The 22,733-nt window shown below is 33.8% G+C and overlaps 2 protein-coding genes across 3 annotated transcripts in view; both read right to left on the reverse strand.

Moving 5' to 3' along the window:
* Positions 1-303: 303 nt before the first annotated feature.
* On the reverse strand, positions 304-9,662 carry pstk (phosphoseryl-tRNA kinase). Of its 2 annotated transcripts, none has more exons than XM_030122538.1 (7): positions 9,391-9,662; positions 7,674-7,911; positions 6,961-7,162; positions 6,787-6,862; positions 5,577-5,670; positions 3,134-3,378; positions 304-1,418 (listed from the first exon to the last, which is right to left on the reverse strand). In XM_030122538.1, exons 1-6 carry the CDS (start codon positions 9,595-9,597, stop codon positions 3,164-3,166), a joined length of 1,032 nt encoding a protein of 343 aa, XP_029978398.1. In that variant the 5' UTR covers positions 9,598-9,662; the 3' UTR covers positions 304-1,418; positions 3,134-3,163. The 2 variants fall into 2 exon arrangements, with proteins under 2 accessions (XP_029978398.1, XP_029978397.1); XM_030122537.1 differs by having other exon boundaries at positions 3,129-3,378.
* A 1,611-nt stretch (positions 9,663-11,273) lies between these two features.
* adam9b (ADAM metallopeptidase domain 9b) overlaps positions 11,274-22,733 on the reverse strand; it is a 30,793-nt gene continuing 19,333 nt past the window's right edge. The window contains exons 14-22 of the mRNA XM_030122539.1: positions 21,146-21,341; positions 19,704-19,815; positions 18,387-18,567; positions 18,182-18,268; positions 17,977-18,082; positions 15,553-15,688; positions 15,350-15,452; positions 12,861-12,898; positions 11,274-12,763 (exon numbers count right to left, since the gene is read on the reverse strand). Of these exons, the coding sequence (XP_029978399.1) occupies positions 12,634-12,763; positions 12,861-12,898; positions 15,350-15,452; positions 15,553-15,688; positions 17,977-18,082; positions 18,182-18,268; positions 18,387-18,567; positions 19,704-19,815; positions 21,146-21,341 (1,089 nt within the window). The 3' untranslated portion in view covers positions 11,274-12,633. The remainder of the gene's footprint in view (positions 12,764-12,860; positions 12,899-15,349; positions 15,453-15,552; positions 15,689-17,976; positions 18,083-18,181; positions 18,269-18,386; positions 18,568-19,703; positions 19,816-21,145; positions 21,342-22,733) is intronic.

Consider the following 22,733-nt stretch of genomic DNA (forward strand, 5'->3'; position numbering starts at 1 on the left):
GGGGGAAATCTATATCGTTTATATCGTTGCTTTTTCGATATAAATTTTTTGAATGTTCATATCTAGATATAGATATATCTTTCAGCCCTAGTAACAAGATGGAAATTATGTAAAAGGCACAAAAAAATATAGTTAAAAAAATGTGTTTTAATTGTGAAAGAGTAAGTTTGGATCCTGAGGAGGCACCAAATGTCTTTTTACTCAAGGTGAAAAAAAAAACAGATAAAATATCAAAAATGACCTAGTCAGAAATTGAGTTTAGAAATCAATATTTGTTAAAGCTTTCATGTTTTCGTACACTTCTTTATGCCACGCCCACTTTTGAACATCCATCCTCAGGTCTGGACATTTGGACTCATTCATTCGGTCTCCTCATTATTCCCAGATCTTAATACTGCAATAAAATAACCAGATCAAACACAGAATACTCAGTTATATTTGTACTTGCGATGAGTTTTGAATCTGTTCTTCATGGCGTCACATAATGCATCTCGTCACGTTCTCTGAATCACAGGAAGTGTCTGGGTTTAAAGGCAGCTATAAACACTGTCATGTATAATCACATAATAAACAGTATTTTAACTCAAACATCATAAGCTTCTAACTCACCGTATATTTATGGGTATTTCTAACAGGGAATGATCCTCATCCTATAAAACAAAACCTCTTCAGACTATATTCTCTTAAATTATCTTCACTTTGTTTACTGTTCCGTTAGTAATCTTCAAATAACTTACACGATTACAGATGTTTTCAGCTAAACCTGTCTATAAACAGATCATTTTTACAAGTATGTACGGATGAGCCTGTTAAATTGTTGCATATATTTACTGTCTTTTTTAGAATCTTAATAGTAACCACTAATAATGTGCGCTGAAACAGCCAATGTCCACGGTACGCCACTGTGAAATTGTTATATTTTATTTAAATTACTACATATTTGTCGAAAATTATGCCTTTAACTGACCGAGTTTAACGTATCTGTACATGATGACATTTAGTGTTGTAAATATTGTATCGTAAAAACAATGGCTGACGATTAAATATGAAGAAATCTCATGGAATATTTACAGAAACCTTGTCAATACTTACACGCTTCTACTCGAGAGCTTTTAACCATGTTATGTCCTTTTTCTTTATAGAACACATTAGTCCATGAATAGATAAAACTGATAATGAGCTGAGAAATTCATCTGGGTTCGTCTTGTGTCACCCGCTGATTTTGTTTCTACACAACAGATTTTTGAAATAATAAACAATTTCAAAATATCACTTGTGCTTTAATAACTTCAGATGGGCATTTAAAAAGATGAATATTGTTAAAATAATTACACTTTTCTGTTTAATTCAAAATGAAAATAAGAGCTTTGATCACAGAGAAAAATCATAGCTGATCAACCAAAATGATTATACACTTATCCCTTTAATGCCAAATGTATCGTATTTGATACATGAGTTTTGAAGCCCTCTACATGATCTGTGTGATATTCTTCTTCTTGAACAACCTGATGTATACAATTAGATACATGCAATACACAGAAAATCCACCAGGGGGAGGAATTCATTCACCAGAGGCCTTTCCAGTGACACTACAAGACTGTCATTAATGAGGAAGGAGGCAGAACTTTGACAATTTTGAAAAAGAATTACCAATTTGTTAGACATGTTTGTTTGTACAAAAATAATAATATTTGAGCATTGAGACCTGATGTATCAAATATGATACAAAATTGAAACTCATACATGGAAACTGACATTTGAAAAAACATTTTTAGGTTGTTCAAAAGGACTAATAAAGGCTCCAGTTTCAAAGAACTGGAATTTTCTGTCAATGATTTAATGGGTTAGGCCACAGGTGTCAAACATGCGGCCCGGGGGCCAAAATCGGCCCGCCAAAGGGTGCAGTCCAGCCCCTGGGATGAATTTGTGAAATGCAGAAATTACACTGAAGATCTTAACAATCATATTGGGTCAATTGAATCTAAAGTGGGTCAGACCAGTAAAACACTATCATAACAACCTAAAAATAATGAAAAAGGCTAATTTTTCTCTTTGTTTTAGTGTAAAAAATTTATACTACACAAAAATGTTTACACACACACTACAGACTAGCCTTTTACAAAAAATGTGAATAACCTGAAATGTCTTAAGAGAAGTACATGGAATTGTACCAATATTCGGCCTGTTACTAAATGTTTTGTGTATTTGTAGATCCACTGTGATCTGTAAGTTGTGTTGCATATGTATAAATGATAAACTAAGGTGTAATATTGTTAAAATTGCACTTTTTTTTCCTACGAATTTTCAGGTTGATCAGATTTGTTTACATTGTGTTCAAGTACGGTTCGTAGATGTAAACATTTTCATTATGGAATTTGACTTTTTTCACTCAAAAACAGAAAAAAACTTTGGAGTTGACATTATTTTTAAGTTCTTATCCTATTATTTGTATTATTTTACTGGTCTGGCACAATTTATATCATATTAGGCTGTATGTGGCCCCTGAACCAAAATGAGTTTGACACCCCGGGTTTAGGCTTTACAGGGTTAATACCTGTTGATCCACTAATCCTATCAATACATGTACATAATTGGTGTAAAATGCAGTTTTACCATTTATTATATTATCCTCTGTATTTTGCATGTTTTTAAGTGTAAATCAGGGTATTTTCTTATATTTAATTTTCTGATCATGTAGATGTTCATTCAAATTCAGAATGAAGTTGAGGGTTATTCTATCAGAAACAAAGGAAACTGAAGAAAAAGTGAGTTTTCTGGTAAAAATCTCTCATTAACTGAACATAAAACAAGTGTCTCCATCCACTGTCATTGATCCAACTCCATGGGTTTTACTGGTGAATCAACGCTGTAGAAGATGACGGTATTTCCACGGTAACTACGGAACCTCTGAATGTCTAAATGGGTCATATCTGATGACCATGACAAGATGACAAACTGTATTTTACACCAATTATTTACATGTTTTAACCCGATTTGTGGATCAACAGGTATTAAACAGTTACATCAGTAGATTTTTTTTGGTTGTTCAGAAGGACCAATAAAGGCTCCAGTTTCAAAGAACTGGAATTTTCTGTCAATGATTTAACGATTCAGGCTTTACGGGACTAAATTAAATACAACGATTTCAAGAAACCAAAAATATTCAAGTATAGTCACTCATAGCCCTCAACAGAATGTCCTTTTTATCACTGTCAAAAACATGTATTGCTGTTTTCACCGCACGATCCACATCAACGTCTTCGTCAGTGAGGTGCACGTCCTGCAGAAATTGCGTCCGCAGGTCGTGAAGGAATTTAGCTTTGGATTCATTAAGCTGAGCGGCCAGAGATCTCATCTGTCCAGGGGGGACCTGGTTTTCTAAATGACAAAGAATAAGGCCTCGGTTATCTGGTTATCCTCACCACTTAGCTCAAATGACACAACTAATGTCAAATGCGGTTGGATGAAGATGAATGAAGGTTAAACTGAGCAGAAGCTGTCATTCTACAGTTTAAAGTTCACCAACGCCAGCAGAGAAATGAGGAAACACTTCTACTGATGTGAATCCATTGTGTGTTAGGTACATACAGTGTTTGAGACCCTCTTCAGTCAGTCTCTGATGATAGCAATATAGTGGTTTAAAGGGGGGATATTTTTGCTTTTTTAAATGGAATTATGCTAGTGGTTCTCAACCTTTTTTGTCTCGTGACCCCATTTTAACATCACAAATTTCTGGCAACCCCAGACATTCAAAATGGAAACATTTTTTTTGTTGTTGCTAAAATTATATATATATTTTTTTATCATGTTATAGTTCGCTATACTATGTTGCAAAAAAACGTTAATTTTAGACGACATTTATTCTATATAATGTATATTATTATGGAAAATCCAGGTGTAGATTACTGCACAAAGTGAGAATTTGACTTTCCTTGGTCAGGATATGTACAGTCAGTCCAGCTTGGATTTACAAGGCTGACAATTAATACTGAACAAACAAGAACTCAAACTATGAATTATGAAAGAGCTGCAGCATCTGAAACTGACCACAATGAACATTTGACAGATAAACAGAACCACAGTGCTTCAGTTTCAGCTTCAGAGTTTGTCATGTCTATTATGGATTGGGATTGTCTCTGTCAACTCACCATATATTTTTTATTAGTAAGTTTTTTTTTTACCTGTCTTACATGTTCAATGTATGTCTTTTTGTAATATCAAAGCAATCACCTAGACTGCAAAACAAATCTACCTACGGGTACAAATAAAGTAACCTTGAACCTTAAATTTTGATCAATTGCTAGAAATTTCAGGCGACCTTCATTTGAATTCCACGCGACCCCACATGGGGTCCCGACCCCAAGGTTGAAAAACACTGAATTATGCATTTTCAAACATTTTCCTGTGGTCTACATAAACTGTAAATGCTCTGCTTGGGTCTGAATTCTCCATTAATTCAACTCCACAGGTTCATCTTCAACCCTATTTCTGACTAATGACACCAGAAAGGTGGTTTGGAGCGCTGGCCCTTTAAATGCACATGAGCCACTTCACGCCCCACCCCCTCCAGGTTGTTGGCTGTGCTTCTGTCCCGTTTAACCACTTGTGTTTGTTAATACAACCAACAACTGAACATTTTAGGTAATCGGTTCGAAGTTTGGACATATTTTCAATTTTTACTACAACCGCTGCCGCTGATAAACAATTACGTCGTACCTTGAGAAATGTTTGTCAGAAGTCTTGACCTTATATGTGCAAATGTGGTGACGTAACTAGTTATAAAACGTAACAAATTAACAAGGAATTAAAACAGGTTGTAGAAATCCACTCAATTTTTGCTGGAATGAATATAAAGATAGCTTTGCAGCACCTGGAGGGTTTAAATTCAAACTTTATGAACTATTAGGGTCCAAATACACAAATAAATGAACCAAAGACTAATAAAAGTGGGTACAGCGAAATAGTGACCCCTTTAAAAGTTGTGTGAACTGGACTGCTGACTGACATTTTAGTGTCTTTTTCTGAATGAATGAATATTTTATTTCAGTTATGTACAAAAACACATACTTATAAAAAAAAAACAAACATAAAATTAACACACTTGGTAACTGAAAAAGGAAGAAGCAGAAGTCAGAGGCTTATTTCTGCTTCTCCTATTCCCATCCTTACTCCAACTCCACACCTGAAGTTGCAGCAGATAAAACATTAACACAAATTAGTCTACATTCAGTTTCTTAAGTCACTTTGAAATCATATGACTTTCATAGCCCTTGAGAATTTGACAAGTTAAAGCTTTTTTAAAACTCGACAGTGAGCTACACAACTTCACTTCATCCTTCAATTGATTCCGTAATTTGACACCAATAACAGAAACAGAGTGATATTTAACATTTGTTCTTACTTTACATGTTTCAAACACAAACATCCCTCTTAAATTATAATTCCCTTCTCTTAACTTAACATTTTTCTGAATACAAACAGGAAGACTTTTACTTTTATTATATTCATTCTGATGTACAAACTTCTAAAAATAAAGGGTTTAAAATATATAAATGTGAAACATGTTTATGACTGACCTCTGGCGGTCTTCATGGCTTCGGAGATCAGACGGCGACACGCCTGGTCAGCCTGGTGAACCACACTGGTGGCACACTTCAGCCGGTCAGCCATCTGCACAGGACAGGACAGGACAGGACAATGATTACTGTTCTATTTTAAGCATTACTGTCCTATGAAAACAAACTGGACCAGGACCATCTTTAACTGGTAGTTACATTTACACATATATCTGTCCCTTTTTCCAAACAGATATAATGATTTACTCTATTAAAAATATCAGAAAATAGTAACTATATATAGTTGGTAGTTTATTTTATGTCAGCTGTTGCAGTTTTGTTTTGTCACCAATTATTTATTTTTCACTGGTCTGGATGGAAATTTATATTCAAAACCCAGGAAATCTTAATGATCATTTGCAACATCTATTCATAAAAATAGTTGTTGCTAAAATCAAAGCGATAGTAAAAATTGATACCCTCATTTACCCAAAAGGATCATCTTTAATATGTCTACTTGTTTTCACTTTCTTAGAACAAAATTTAGATTCTGTATTAGTATTAGTGTATTAGTGTATTTCTATCTTACATAAAAATTATTCAATTATTTGTATAGACACAGTCCAATAATCAATACACAATACACCCATCAGGACATAAAATATAAGAGAGAGATGGGTCGATCAACAAATGATTGTGTAAAAAAGGATAAAAATAAACCTCTGGATTAGGACCAAAGTTAAAGGAAGTTAAAAAAAAAAACAAAAGACATTTAAAAGCCAATTCATACCTATATACATTTTTTTTTACTGATTTATTTCGAATATGGAAATGATACAAGCTTCCTGATTGCTACTAATTGACTTCTTTGCACAACATAATATAGAAATGAAAATTCAAGGAAGCAAAAAATAATAATACACACAACAAAGAAAGAAAGAGTCACATTTGAAAAGGAGTGAGAAGCATAGCTTATTAGCTCTCACCCCCTTAAAGACAAGATAAATAAGTAAATAAAGACATTAAGTGCAATATATTGTGAAAGCTTGTATAATTAAGTTTTTTTTTTTAGAGATACTGTGTTCCTTTTTCAACTCTAATATTTTTAATTTGTTAAATGTCACACAATATTAAAATAGCAGACTTATTGCTTGTTAAATGACTCAAATTCCTCATAACTTATACTTGGTGGTTAATGTTATGTCAGTTTTTGCAGCTGTAACCATCATACCTTTTGTTCTGTATGATCTTCAACTGGGCTCAGTGGGTTGGTCAGTGCTGATGACAACAACTCCATCACCTTCTGTCTGAAAAGAAGCAGAAAAGAAGACAAAACACACAGAAAAAGCACATTAATGTCCAGTTTATACCGCTGAACAACCGCTATGTGTTAAAACAACCTTACATGTCCGAGTCAGAAAAATGATCTGTGGTGTTGAGCGTAATGCTATTTGTCTCCCATGAATTCTTCTGGGGATTTGGAGCCTCTAAACGCTTGGACATGTCCAGTATCACCTCAGCGGGGATGGGTTTAGACCTGCTTTGGTTTCTGCTGGTGCACGACTCCAAATCACAGTGTAGATACACCTGACAGAACCCCAGCGAATCTGCGGAGAAGATCAATAAATCCAGTCAGAGAATAGCGACAAATGCATTTTATAAGTATTCTACATGATGAAAATTATGTGTTCAGTTGAATTTTACACCACTGTGATGATTATCTACATTTTTTTTTTAGTCAAATGTTTATTGCAAACAATCTTATAATAGTCAATACGGGTACTGAACACACTGCAATGACAATACCTCACAAAGGACATATATTTAACATATATTCTTAGTGTTCAGCCAGGGTCAAAGTGCAATATATACTTATCTCTACTGTTTCTTAGTTGGTGACATGCCTGTTTTTATTCTGTATATATATTTACTCTTTTCTTTCTTCTTCTTCAAACTGTTTGCACTACACACCACTAGAGAGTTGTCTCTTACAATTTTGTTGTACATATGTATAATGACAATTAAGGCATTCTATTCTATTCTATTCTATTCTATTCTATTCTATTCTATTCTATTCTATTCTATTCTATACAAAATTCATCCCTGTTGTACACTTACATTTTCTTGCAAGCTGGTACACTTCATATCTCATGCTTGGATAGTAGAAGTTGTCATCCAGCAGAAAGATAAGTGGTGCGTTGTCAGACTGAGGCTCCAGCAGATCTTGAATGCATCGTTCCCATGCAGTGCAGTTGATTTTGCAGCTGACGGGTAAATCTGTGGATACGTCACAGTTCTTCAAGAACTGCTCAATACACTGCAACACTGCCTGTCTGTGCAACTTCCATTCGGTGTGCTAGAACAGAGAATGAGACTCATCTTAATATGATAAAAAAGCTGAATTATATGCAAGTGCTGTACTTAAACAATGAGGAAAAAATGTGGAATTGTCATTATTTATAGGTTTTTATGCTATTACTTTACTGGTGTGGCCTGCTTATGATCAAATTGGGTTGTATGTGGCCTCTGAACACCCCTGACAGTCTCACCCCACGGGCCAGTGTTGTGCTAAGGTACGTGTCCCCTGGTTGCAGGAGCATAATTTCGACTTTTCTCTGATAAATATGACATACCATGGGGATTTTAATTTTTCAGTGGCGGATATGGGCTTCCATGCATAAAAAGTCATAATTATGAGTGAAAAAGTAGAAATTATGAGATAAAAAGTCATTATTATGAGATGAAAAAGTCACAATTATGACAAAAAAGTGCTAATTATGAGAAAAAGTGGAAATTATGAGATACAAAGGCATAATTATTAAGCCATAATTATGAGACAAAAAGCTGAAATTATGAGATAAAAAGCGATAATTACGAGATAAAAAGCCATAATTATGAGATAAAAAGTCATAATTATGAGATAAAAAATCATAATTATTAGGGAAAAAAAGTCATAATTATGAGATAAAAAGTTATGGTGTGAGATTAAAAAAAAGTCATAATTATGAAATAAAAGGTCATAATTATTAGATAAAAAGTCATAATTATTAGATAAAAAAGTCATAACTATGAGGTAAAAAAAGTCATAATTATAAGATAAAAGTCATAATAATGAGACAAAAAGCTATAATCATTAGATTTTAAAAAATGTAATAATCATGAGATAAAAAGTCATAACTATTAGATAAAAACATGTCATAATTATGAAATGAAAGGTCATAATTATGAGATAAAAAGCCATAATTATTAGATTAAAAAAAGTCATAATTATGAGATAAAAAGCCATAATTAGATTTTTTTTTAAAAAAGTCATAATTATGAGATAAAAAGCCATAATTATTAGATTTTTTAAAAAGTTATAATTATTGAGATAAAAAAACATAATTATTAGATTTTTTAAAAAGTCCAAATTATGAGGGGAAAAAGTCATAATTATTAGATAAAAAGCCATAATAATTAGATTAAAAAAAAAGTCATAATTATGAGATAAAAAGTCATAATTATAAGATAAAAAGTCATAATTATTAGATTTTAAAAAGTCATAATTATGAGATAAAAAGTCATATTTATTATATTTTTTACAAAAAGTCATAATTATGAGCTAAAAAAGTGGAAACGATGCTCCCACGGCCTGGGGAATCAATTCTGAGGGGGGGATACGTACCTTGGCCCAACACCGGACTGGACTGGACCCTTTGAGGGGTCTGTTTTGGTCCACAGACCGTATGTTTGACACCCCTGAGGCTTTTACTTTTCCACCTGTATCTCTGTGTATTTTCTGTGTCTTTACCGTTTGTTTTCCACCTGTATCTCTGTGTATTTTCTGTGTCTTTACCGTTTGTTCCTCCATCCCTCTGCTCTGGAACGCATGATCCGGGATCAGGTCATCATAACACACCACAGTGGACCTCCACTCGTGCTGTGCCGTGCCCCGGAGAATGGTGCGGGCTAGCGTGGTCTTCCCAGCCGCAGGTAACCCGCAGAGGACACACAGACAAACCCGGACCTGCCCGATACTGTCTGCTTCTTCTGCTGCGGCCATGGACCACCAGGGTTCTGGTCAGAAACACCACAGTTTCTAAACCGGCGGCGTAGATAGATGACTTCCGCATTGTGGATCACGTGTTTCCGGTGGACAATTTTTTTTTTTTTTTTTTTTTTTGACAGTATACAAATACACAAACAACTTGGCATTCGTCATCTGTATTAAAAAATATACAAAGGCACCGATACAAACAGGAGTAAATACATAGATATCATCAACCATCAAGACGGCAATTTCCGGTGAACAACTTTCAAAGTAAAAGTCGAGCTAAACCAGACACGTACTTTCAAAATAAAAGTAGAGTGACGTAAAACTAGATTAAACTTTTTTTGTTGTTGTTGTTGTTTTGTTTTTTGTTTTTGTTTTAACCAAAATATTTAATTTAAATTTTCAACCATACAGCACAGCATTATACCGTCATGACGCTTAAAAATATGGTGTTTTAGATTCAAGCAAACTTGAACATAACAATGAACAACTTCTCAAGATAAGCTGTTTGTTTTGTTTTACTGTTTTATTTCAGTCTGAAGTACAAACACAGTCCACAGATCCATCCTATCCATAGATCCAACAGTTACTCCATGAAATGAAAATTTAAAAAACAAACTTCACTAATTAAAATATTAATATAAATAATTAATTTGTATAGTTTGACTGAAAAGCAGCTTATTTTGCCCACCTTTTATACATTATATTACAGCATGTCCTTAACTTTAACAAACACAACATATTCACACCGACAGTGAAAACAATATTAATGCTGAAATAAATATGAAATGTTGCATACAAGCTTAAAGTTCATATATCTATTAAGAATAATTAATAAATAAATACATATTTTTTAAGGTGAGAGAGGTACGTAGTTTAAACTCCCCTGTGCAGCTGTTCCACCCATCTACTCCTCTGACAGACATGCAGGATTTTATAATATTAGTTCTAAATGTTTTCTTTGTGAATATTTCAGTCCCTCTAGGATCCTAATGACTGTCTCTACTTTTGAAAATGTCCTTTATAAATGCAGCAAGTATGGTGCCAAGAAATACATAAATAATATGTAACGCACAAGATTAGTTTCCACATATATTAGTCACTTGTACAGTCCTCCATTTTAAGTCATGAACTTGTTTTTACAAAATAATGCTATTCACTTTTTGACCACGAGCAGACAGGAGTAAATACATAGATATCATCAACCATCAAGAGGGCAATTTCCGGTGGACAACTTTCAAAGTGTTCCCTTTTCTTAAAATTGTGTTTTCCTGAGTATAAACCAAACAAAAATAGCTATGGTTCCAGTAATATTCCACGTCCTTTTTTTTTTTTTTTTTTTTTTTTCCAACTTTATTAATCAAAATCTGGTTAAACATTTCAACCATTTTCAGACAAAAATTCTTATTTTCTCCAGACTGAGCAACATTTTCAAACTTAAGAGAACAATATTAATAAAGAACATCATAAAATAAAATAAAATAAAATACAATTGAATAAAATAAATAAAATAATTATCAAAATAAAGTCAGAGGTCTAATCAGGAATCAACAAATTTAAATTTTCATAAACAATCAAAGTTTGTTTGGTTTTTACATGTCTTAATGTCTTTTTAAAATTTGTCATTTCCTTTTTGTAAATTAAGAATAGTGGGGGGGTCTTTACAAATCTATATTTATGTATTTATGTATAAATTGTTTGGCTATAATAATCAAAGTGTTATACATAGTTTCTCTTTTTCTGTTTTCCATTATAATTCCAAATTTAATGTCTTTGGATTCCAATTTGGGCGATTGAGTGTCCTTTTCAGATGTCCAGTCTTGAAATGTTGTCCAAAATGTCCTGGTGTATGGGCAGTCAAAAAATAAATGCTCTAACGATTCAATTTCAAATTGACAAAAAACACAATTATTTTTCTTAATATTAAATCTTTGTCTCATAAAATCATAGTCCACGTCCTAACCTCTTCCCAAAACATTTTCATTTTCATACAGTACAATGAACTGCTGCTCCTCTACACTCTGTACACATATTAGGTATATTTCTATTGTATCGACTCATATATCAAATATTCAAATATTATGAGACATGCCTTTTCTAGTTTTTGAGCTATTGGCCATAATTGTCTAAATTTAAATTAAAAACATTGTAATGAGTCTAAAATATCTATTTTTGACATGCACATGGATTTTTTTTTTTTTTTTGGTACAGTTTCTATGTCTGTAAATCTATTCTGTATTTTGTACTTCTATTTTGGTTTTAATTTTTCTTCTGTACAACACTTTGGTCCACTGCAGTTGTTTTAAAGTGCTTTACAAATAAAGTTGGATTGGACACAGAACTTTAAATAAAGTGAGGTGTTCCGGTTTTTTATTTATTTATTTATTATTTATTAAAATTCACATTAAACAAATCAGTAATTCATCATAATTATCAAGAATTTCATAAAATAAAATAAATCTAATAGCATAAAATACAAGTTTTCAATGTAACATATTTCCAATAATTGATTCTAAAATGACATTTATAAACACACACATATTACATCAAATATTCCATTTCCTGATAAATGTGCTGGTAAGTAGTTTAAAGTAGTGAAAAAAAGTTTTCAGACACTCTTATTATTCAATATTTGCAGAACAATCTTTTTTGTGTTTCAAGAGGTGCAGCTGTATCAGACACAAATTATTATTTTTTTGCCTATTGTTAACCAGACAAAATTACAAAACTAAATTACTGATCTTTTTCAACATGTCATGTCACGAATGTGTTTCATTATCTTGCTTAAACATCCACTTTTGAACTCGATGGAACAGGAGCATGTGCAGAAGGGAACAAGCAGGTTTGGAGAATGGCACAGTACTTGGTAGAGTTCAACGACATAATAGACTGATTATTAATGTAATATATCACAAATGCATGGAGTGTCCAAACACCTTTTTCCACCACTGTATAGGTCGTACCACAGTGCCTTAAAATCTCCCTTCACATTGAGTTGTGCTGTAACAAACATACATCAGCAATGTGTCGCAGAAAGGATAATAATTAGTACTTTGGTGGCTGTGCAGGTGCGATGGGTCTGGGCACCCCAGGGCCCTGGCTTGGACGGGTGGGTGGAGTTGGTGGTGAGATGGTGGTGTCGTATTTCCAGTAATCCAGTTCTCCATACCTGAAACTGAGCAGGAAAAAAAAAAGAGTAGAAACTGGTTTTACAGGTGTGCTTTTTACGTGCACGTTCCGATAAGGAAACGAGTGAAATAATCAGTTCATACCCAGAGATTGGAACGGGGTTGTCCGGTAGCTGTCCAGACTGGTGTGATATAAAAACAGAAAAGACAAGAAAAAATAATCAGTTACAGATTCATCTATAAATAGAGTATGATAAGCTAACGAAAGCACTCTAAATACCTGACGTAGCACTGCTTTGAAAAACATGCTACAAGTTAATTTTGCCACTGGCTCTCACTTCAGTGCCACTAGATGTCAAGTCCCTTCTTTCTTGTCTATATATGTTTGTGTGTCTATGTGTCTGTATGTTTTGTGTGTATTTTTTACTGATTTATTTTGCACATACATAACATTAATCACAGACATAATAAAACAGTAGAGGTGCAGGGAGAGGCAGAAAGACTAAAATGACTTGTTTTAAAGCCTCCACCTTATGAACACATAAACATCATAAAAGTCCATACATAGTCCATACACATTCAGAAAACATTAAAAAAAGAAAGACAATATATGTATCAATGTGATATCATAATTGATTTCCTTAAATATTTCTTAAAGGATATTTCTGATGTGCTGTTTCCAAGAACATGTGAAAACTGGCTCCACAATTTACACCCTCTATACCTGATACAAAACTGAGGTCTTGATGTGACACATTTAGGCAAATGAAAATGCTGACTTTGACAAGTATTGTATCTATGAACTGCAGCACTGGTTGCAAAGTACAAAATGAAATGCTCAAGCAAGGTACTTTGATTAAACTGAATTTTATACAGAAAAATACAAATGTAGTAGATATTAATATCAAAAATATTAAGTAAATTTAGTTTGAAGAATAAATTAGTAGAAGAGGTCATTGGCTTAGAATGGGTTGCAATTCAAATAAAGTGCTTTTGTAAGATCAGTATTTTATGTAAAGTTGATGAGAAAGTACTTGCCCACACTATATTACAATACGACAGATATGGATAAATTAAACTGTAATATAAAGCAAGTGTCCATTTTAAATCAGTGTAGATTATGTATGCATTTTTTGTTTTGAGTGTGTAATTAACTTTACTTTTCATTTCATTTCTTATCATCATCATCAGGGGCGCCGCTACCAATCATGGGCCCCATGAAAGCATAATCGTACCGGGGGGGTATGTATGTGGGGGTGTGGACTATGCATAACATCACTTACGCCAGTGTGAAAATGAAACCGAAACTTAAAATAACTTCACCATTCGACTTCAGACTTCTACACCTCTCTTCTACATCAGATCTTACACGAAACTTTAACAACTTCTATATCCACTGGGCCTCCCACAAACACTGAGCCCCATGAATTTGTCATGTCATATTGTCATATACTATCTCTGTGTTCTACGGCACAGTTGTCAAACATACAGCCCGGGGGCCAAATCCGGCCCGCCAGAGTTTCCAACCTGGCCCATGGGATGAATTTGTGAAAAACTGCAAAAATTACACTGAAGATATTAACGATCAATGGTGTGAAAATCATTTTAATTCAGGTTCCAAATACAGACACATACAGTCCAATTAGATTTTAAGTGGGTCAGACCAGTAAAATCTGATCATAATAACCTATAAATAATGACAACCCCAAATTTTCTCTTTGTTATTTGGTGTAAAAAAGTAAAATTACATGAAAATGTTTACATTACTAAATTATACATTTACAAAAAAAACATGAATAACCTGAACAAATATGAAGAAATGGAAATGTCTTAAGAAAAGTAAATGCAATTTTACCAATACTCTGCCCGTTACTAAATGTTTTGTGCGACTGTAATGTACACGTGTAAATGATAAACTGATAAACCGAGGCAGAATATTGTTAAAATTCCACTTGTTTTTCTTAAGACAATTCAAGTTGTTCAGATTTTTAAGGAAACTTTGTAGATCTAAACCTGATCATAATAGAATTTTACTTTTTTCACTGTTATTATTTTACTGGTCCGGCCCACTGGAGATCAAATTGGGCTGAATGTGGCCCCTGAACTAAAATGGGTTTGACAGCCCTGTTCTACAGTATCCCATGATATGTTCTTATGTCTTGGGCCCACTGTTAGTATTCTGGTTCTGAGAATCCATTCCAGTAATATTGTAACCCCTGAAGTACCTCTGTTGGACTTCATTTGTTAAATGGAAATGAAAATGAAAATAAAAATTTGACCGCAAAAAAAAAAATAAATAAAATCAGAGTGTTTATTTATTTATGTATTTATTTCGAACATGCAAAGAACAAAATAAAACAAAACGAAGCAAACTAAGACAAAAACAAAAACAAAATAACATTTAAATGAACAGAATCTGTCTTCAAGTACGTGCAAGTCTGAATTTTGCATGGTCGAAAAGGAGTAGGAAGAAGTAGAAATTTGAGTGTGATAAAAGACATTTTAAAAACACACAAAACAAGCCACAATCACGTAGTATGTTTTGTGTGTTTTACTTCCTGATTTGTCACTACTAAAGTAAACCCATGACTGGCCTCTGTATGGCGCTGATCAGCACTAAAAGAAGCATTTACCATCTCTGCAGGGCTCTGAACTGGAGGCTGGATTCTTGGTGCCTGTGTCTGAACGTTGCTGTTTGTTTGTATGTTTGTATTGCCTGTTCCAGTAGTGCGGGATCTGTAAGGCGGAAATTATAATAAGGAAGAGATTGGTTTTATATCTGAGTTATTACATGAAATGACGCAAAAGTGTTTGTTAAAGGGCAGGTGAAGTTTACTTGTGATGTCGGCCTCTTTTAAGGCAGGGGTCCAAGGACTCTCTCCTGAAGAGGTAGAGCAGCAGCAGGATGGTAACAGTCAAAAGTGGAAGCACGAGCAGGAAGAAGATCAAAAGGCCATTCCTGAGGGAGTGGTCTGACAGGAACAATGAGAAAACAGTTCAGAAATATGAAACAAGTGGAAGGATCCTCTGCCACCCTCTTTTGTGTAATGGGTACATGATTTACTTTTCTTTTTAAAGTTGGAAAAGATTGAGTTTTCCTTTCGTGGACAAATTAAGTTGTTTCATCAACAATGGAATCTGTTTTTCTCTATTGTCAAAAAGAGTGTCCTGCTGTCCTCTTGATGGAGACATTAGTTGTTAGTACACATTATATTAACTGTCAATCAGCCCTGAGCATCGTCAAGAGAAGTTAATAATGTTATTCATTTGTTTTGTTGCTGGGTTTTTTTGTATAATTTTACCTTGTTTTCTTTCGTTTAACAGGTTTGTGTAATTTGTTTTTTTTTTTGGTATTGTTTTTGTGAATTTTTTATGTCTAAGTACATGTTTATGTGAATGTATAAATAAATACATTTAAAAAAGAAATATGAAACAAGGATATAGAAATTTTCCAGTATTTTTTTTTTTATTTTTATTTCCTGTTTTAATTTGTCAGCTTACTCCAATTAGGCTGCTTACCAGAGGGGGGTCGCGTAATTTAAATTAACTCACCAGTTACATTTCGGATGGAAGGACCAAACCAGGAGAAATGAAGAATTCACCAAAAAAAAAAGGTTTGAGGTTTTAAAAAATTAAAAGAAAGCTTGATTTATTGCCTCAGGCAAAAATAGAAAAAGTTACAAAAAAGAAAGAAGTCGGTAATCAATTAGTCTAGCATCAAACACACTATTTGTCACAGAGGAAAAAAAGAGAGTGTGTTCCTGAGTTCATCTTTAACCACACACCACACAAATCAAACCTTTCACTGACTGTTCAGTACAAATAAAATAAAGATATAAAAGAAATAAAGATTATAACATTTCATTTCTTCTTTTCCATTTTGGTTCATGATGTATGATTTATGATGGTCATCTGACATTTCAGAGCAAGTCAAAGTCACACATTCATCCTCCATTTAATACCATCTGTACTACAGGTTCATTTCATTTTCATATGACCTCACTGTTTTTTTTCCCTGGTTTTACCCTATCTAAATTACTGCACAGAGGTGTGGGGCAATACATACAAAAGCTCACTTGATCCACTTTTCATACTGCAAAAAAGAGCTATCAGAATAATCCACAATGTAGGTTATCGTGAACACACCAATCCACTATTCGTAAAGTCTAAAATAATCAAATTTAATGATATGGTTGAATTGCAAACAGCACAATTTTTGTACAACACCAGAAATAATCTATTACCAAACCATTTACAGAAAAAGTTTCAGGAAAGAGAGGGAGGGTATAAATGAAAGGAAATGACAAATTTTAAGATATAAAGATGTCGAAGAAAGATTCTGTTTATCAAATAATGGTGTAAGACGATAGAACAGACTGAGTGTGGAGCTGAAACAATGTCCAAACATCAAACAGTTTAAAAATAAATACAAACAAATGATTTTTACAAAATACAGAGAGGAAAGGGCCTAAGGGGGAAATCGAATTGTTTTCCATAGTGGGGCTTTGCCACATATGTGCTGATAATATCTAGTTTAAATATGAATATATTATTACCATATTACCATATAGGACAATATATATTATTACCATATTACTATATAAGACAATATAGAATATTATATGTATTTATATTATATATGTATATGTTTTTGTTTGGTTGGTGTTGTTTTTGCTTTGTTTGTGGTTTTTTTTTTTTTTTTTTTGGTTTTTATTAATATCTGTTATTAATATCTGGTAGGACAAGTTGTAAATGGGTATTATCATATTAGTGTATATAGGAAAAAGGATGTGTGATATTGTTATACTATTATTGTTGTTATTATTATTATTATTATTATTATATTGATATTCATATAAAATATTGGGGGTAGGAGTACATAAGTTTTTACTTCTTCCTACTCCTTTTCGAACATGTATAATTCCATTTCATTTGTTTTATTTATATCATTATTATTATTATTATTATTATTATTATTATTATTATCATTATTATTATTATTATTATTATTATTATTATTATTATTATCATCATCATCATCATCATCATCATCATCATCATCATTATTATTATTATTATTATTATTATTATTATTACTATTATTATTATTAATTTATTTATTATTTTTGTGGGTTGTTTGCTTATCAGTCATTTATGTACCAGTACTTATATTTTGCTGGTTGATTTTTGTTTCTATTTCACTGTCTACATGTTCAAGATAAAGATTTCATTCATTCATTCATTCATTCATTCACCTCACCTATCATAGCGGGTCCACTGTCTACACTCCCTCCTCGTCCCGCCCTGTCACAGCTGGGTGGCGCCCACCCGTCATCACAGTGACAGTTCCCATTATTGTTACAAACCTAAAAGAAAACACAGCCACAACAAAACATCACACTTGTCCCTATTAGCTGGTGAAGTGAAAAGCGACTGAAAAAAAAAACAAAACAATACAGTCTTACCCCGTGGCGATGACAGGTGCTCTGAGCATCACACTTCAGATTAGGCAGCAGGGCGGCGGCATCCACACATTTAAAGTCAATACAGGTCTATAAGAGGAGGTCATGGAAATGAGTCATGCGTCATCTTCACCTGATAGCACCACTCCATGCACTATTTCCTGCTTATTTACAGAAACCCGCTCTTAAAATAGTTCCAGTTACTTACCTTTCCTTCAGCACAAGGGCTGCCAGGGTTTACATACGCAGGATCTAACACGTCTGTGCCGAGGTTGAAGTCTGCATTAACGCAAGATGACCCGTTAATTATTTGGATACTGACATGGGCGCCGGAAGGGGGGTTGTTGACGTCCACGTTAGTGCACTGCACCTTTCCACACATGGCATCCCTGCAGTGGAAAAAGAGTGTGTGAAGAGAAGGGATATTTTGCTTTTTTAAATGGAATTATGCATTTTCAAACATTTCCCTGTGGTCTACATAAACTGTAAACGCTCTGCTTGGGTCGGAATTCTTCATTAGTTCAACTCCACAGGTCCATCTTCAACCCTATTTCTGAGTAATGACACCAGAAAGGTGGTTTTGAGCGCTGGCCCTTTAAATGCACATGAGCTACTTGTGGCCCCACCCCCTCCAGGTTGTTGACTGTGCTGCTCTGCTCCAACAACTGAACATTTTAAGTAATCGACTCAAAGTTTGGACATATTTTCAGTATGGACTACAACCGCTGCTGCTGACAAACAATTATGTTGTACTCAGAGAAATGTTCGTCGTGTTTAAATTTTTCTTGATTTTTCTCATGACGTAAACACATCACGACAAATCTATTGATGTTTCCTGTTCTTTCTGTTTCTTATACTTTTTGGATGGATTTAGCCCAAATCCTTCCAAGTACTCTATTGTTAAAGTGATTCACAGATGGTCAAGGAGCATCAATAGATCTCAGTTTAAAGATGTAGGTGAACAGTATTGGCTTATTTTAAAATGATACACTACAAACAAAAAGTTAAGGATATTTCTTTTTTTGTCTTTTTTTGCCACTTTTGCCATTTGTAAATAAAACTGGTCATTAAAAAAATGTGTTTCAATTCAATTCACACACAAAAAAGTAAAAAGTGCTGTGCAAGAATCCTAACTGAAAAAAATACACCAAAAATTAAAAATATCGTTAACTTTTCGTTTGTAGTGTAGTTAGAAAACATAACAAATTAAGAAGGAATTAAAACAGGTTGAAGAAATCCACTCTATTTTTGCCAGAATGAATATAAAGATAGCTTTGCAGCACATGGAGGGTTCAAATTCAAACTTTATGAACTGTTAGAGTCCAAATACACAAATAAATGAACCAAAGACTAATAAAAATGGGTTTAGCAAAATATGACCCCTTTAAGAGAAGTGTTGGGACTAAAACAAGGCAGAGTTTGACCATTTTAATGTTAACTGTACTTAATTCAATGGCTGCCCATTCCAGTTTGCCAACAAAGTTGTGAGGATACATCTGTCGAGGTCATATTCTTACACACTTACGCTACAGCGCATTTGATGTACTGTCCATTGCTGGTAATTCCACAGTTTCCAAATAAGTTCCCCTTTGTATTGGCATGTTGGAAGCAAGCATCGGCTGCCTTTGTCGCTGGATCTGTACAAAAGAGAAAACATGAACAAAGATGTTAGATCAATGTCAGACAAAATGTCAGATTTTAAGTGCGACAACAAGTGACAGATCACAGGACTGATTTTTGGAGCTTTATGGTTTCACAGTACTCACAAAAAACAAGAATCAGATGCCTAGAAGAAACAACATCAGAGTGTGATGACTTACTGCGGCTGAACAACTTTATCATTCACACCAGTACATTTTGTTTTCTTTATTTTTGCTATTATATAGGGTTGTCAAAATTAATGTGTTAATGCGAATTAATCCATCACCATGATTAATCTGATTAAATATTTTAACACAATTAACCCATCTGCAGTGAAGAATGACTCTGAACATCTCTGCCAATGCATTTGTGACAGTTTGTCCAAGTAGAGTTAGCGTTGCGCATGCACAAATGGGCAGTTGATCTGGTAGCGACAGGCAGCAGAACCAACCCATAAAGATGGAAGATGCTAAACAGCATGTTGGCCCTCTGGATGGAAGTATGAGGACAAAAAATAATAACCATGAGGGAAAAGTTGTTCCAAGTTATTTTTTTGAAACTGTTGAAGGTGTTTAATAAACATGTTAAATGCATATATATTCCCTTCTTTCTTAGTCTGTTTGCTCATGCAAAATGAAACGCGATTAATATAGAGTAAAAATTAATGACATTTAATTATGGCTAACTGAAATGAATCCATAGCAACCCTGTGATTACTCTCATTAAAAATTTTAATATTTTGACAACACTAATTATAATTTAACGCTCATATTGCATATATACAGTACTGTGCAAAAGTCTTAGGCAGCCTTTAGCTTTGTTGTTTTTGCAGGGCTGCAATATGCGTGTCTTTATTTCTAAAAAAGAAATATGCAGGAACTAGAAAAGCACTCGGAGAGGCAGATCAGTGCCCCCCCGATCACCACCAAAATTTAATTATTTGTTCCTTGTGCCAGTATTAACATTTCGTGAAATTTTCATCCAAATCTGTCCATAACTTTTTCAGATATCTTGCACACAGACAGACAGACAGACAGACAGACAAACCAATGCCAGCAAAAACATAACCTCCTTGGCAGAGGTAAATATATGTACAGTACATTTTTTTCTCCTGAAATGCATGACCACACATATGTATTTGTCAGTCTTCGTAGTAATATCCAAATGGAGGTCACACTAAATACTGACTTTACCTGCAGAAGCTGTTAGTTCTCATTTGTGTACATGCGTGTATTTCAATACTGTGCAATACCAGCTGTCTAAAAGAAATTAACTGTGATTTAAGTAGCTGGGAAATTCCTGTATATGAATGGTTACTGACTGTACCTGGTGCGAAGAGATGTCTGCATTGGAAATCATACGTCTGACATCGGCCCTCATAGCAGTAGGCGGCGTTATTTTCACAGGTCAGACCATCCATAACGTAGAAATCCTCGGGACAGAACGCACTCTGGCCATTACAGAATTCTGGGAGGTCACATGTGTTGATAGAGCTTCGACATTGCGTTCCAGCAACTTTGATCTAAAACAGAAACATCATACAAGACAATGAAACTGACAGTGTTGAGCAGTCGTGACCTATATGTTATTAATTTAAGTGGTTTGCTTTCCTGTAGTTTGTTGGTGGTTGTGATGGTTTTTCACCATTTCTTTCTTTCTTTCTCTTTTTTTTTTTTTTTTTTTTTACATTTTATTTAGTGCTAGACAAACATTGTGACAGGGGTAACAAGAAAGAACAAACAATCAGGACAAACATCTGCCATACTAATTCACAGACTTCAAGGGATTCAAGTTCATAGACACCAGACAAGACAGAATAGTTCATAGACATAAAGCAAAACAAGGCGATTTACTGAGTTTGAGTGCATGCATGTGTGTGTGAATATATATGATTATTTATGATTATTTTGTATGTGTTGGGCATATTCAGGTGGAGACAGAAGAGGGAATGAAAACAAAATTGACAGTCTAATACAGGGGTGTCAAACTCATTTTAGTTGAGGGGCCACATTCAGCTAAATTTGATCAGAAGTGGGCTGAACCAGTAAAATCATAATATAATAACATATAAATAATGTTGAATCCAAACTTTTCCCTATGTTTTAGAGTGAAAAAAGTAAAATTACATTATGAAAATGTTTGCATCTACAAACTATCCTTTCAAACAATGTGAATAATATGAACAAACTGAAAAAAATGTGTAATTTTAACAATATTATGCTTCCAATTTTCATTTACACATGTACATTATAACTTACAGATCACAGTGGATCTACAAATACAAAAAACATTTAGTAACAGGCAGAATATTATCAAAATTGCACTTACTCCTCTTAAGACATTTCAGATTGTTCATATTTGTTCAGGTTAATAAGACATTTTTGAGATATTATACTTTATTTTAGAGTAAATACATGAAAACATTTACATTTACAAAAAGAAAAATTTGGAGTTGTGAGTATTTATAGGTTATTATGACCCACTTGAGATTGAATTGGTCTGAATGTGGAACCTGACCTAAAATGATTGTGAAGATCTTAGAGTATTTTTTGCATTTCATAAATTCATCCCGAGGGCCGGACTGGACCCTTTAGCGGGCCGGATTTGGCCCCCGGGCCGCATGTTTGACACCTGTGTACTAATAAGTAAAAGGGTCACAGGATGTGAGTATACAAAAATGAGAAATCAGTAAAGGGTTTTAAATAATAGTATAGAAAGAAGATTAAGAGGGGAAAAAGAAAGAAAGGAAAGGAAAAAAGAAAAGAAGAAAAAACAGTAAAATCAATAATATCAGACACATTAATAGTGACAGCCTTTTTTCTTTTTTTTCTCCCTTTCCTCTCTGAAACTGACAGTAGTCACTTTTCCATTGGACATCTGTGCAAAACTTTACCGATATTTACTAAATGTCGAA

This window comes from Sphaeramia orbicularis, chromosome 19 (assembly GCF_902148855.1).
Source record: "Sphaeramia orbicularis chromosome 19, fSphaOr1.1, whole genome shotgun sequence".
Classification (NCBI taxonomy): Eukaryota; Metazoa; Chordata; class Actinopteri; order Kurtiformes; family Apogonidae; genus Sphaeramia; species Sphaeramia orbicularis.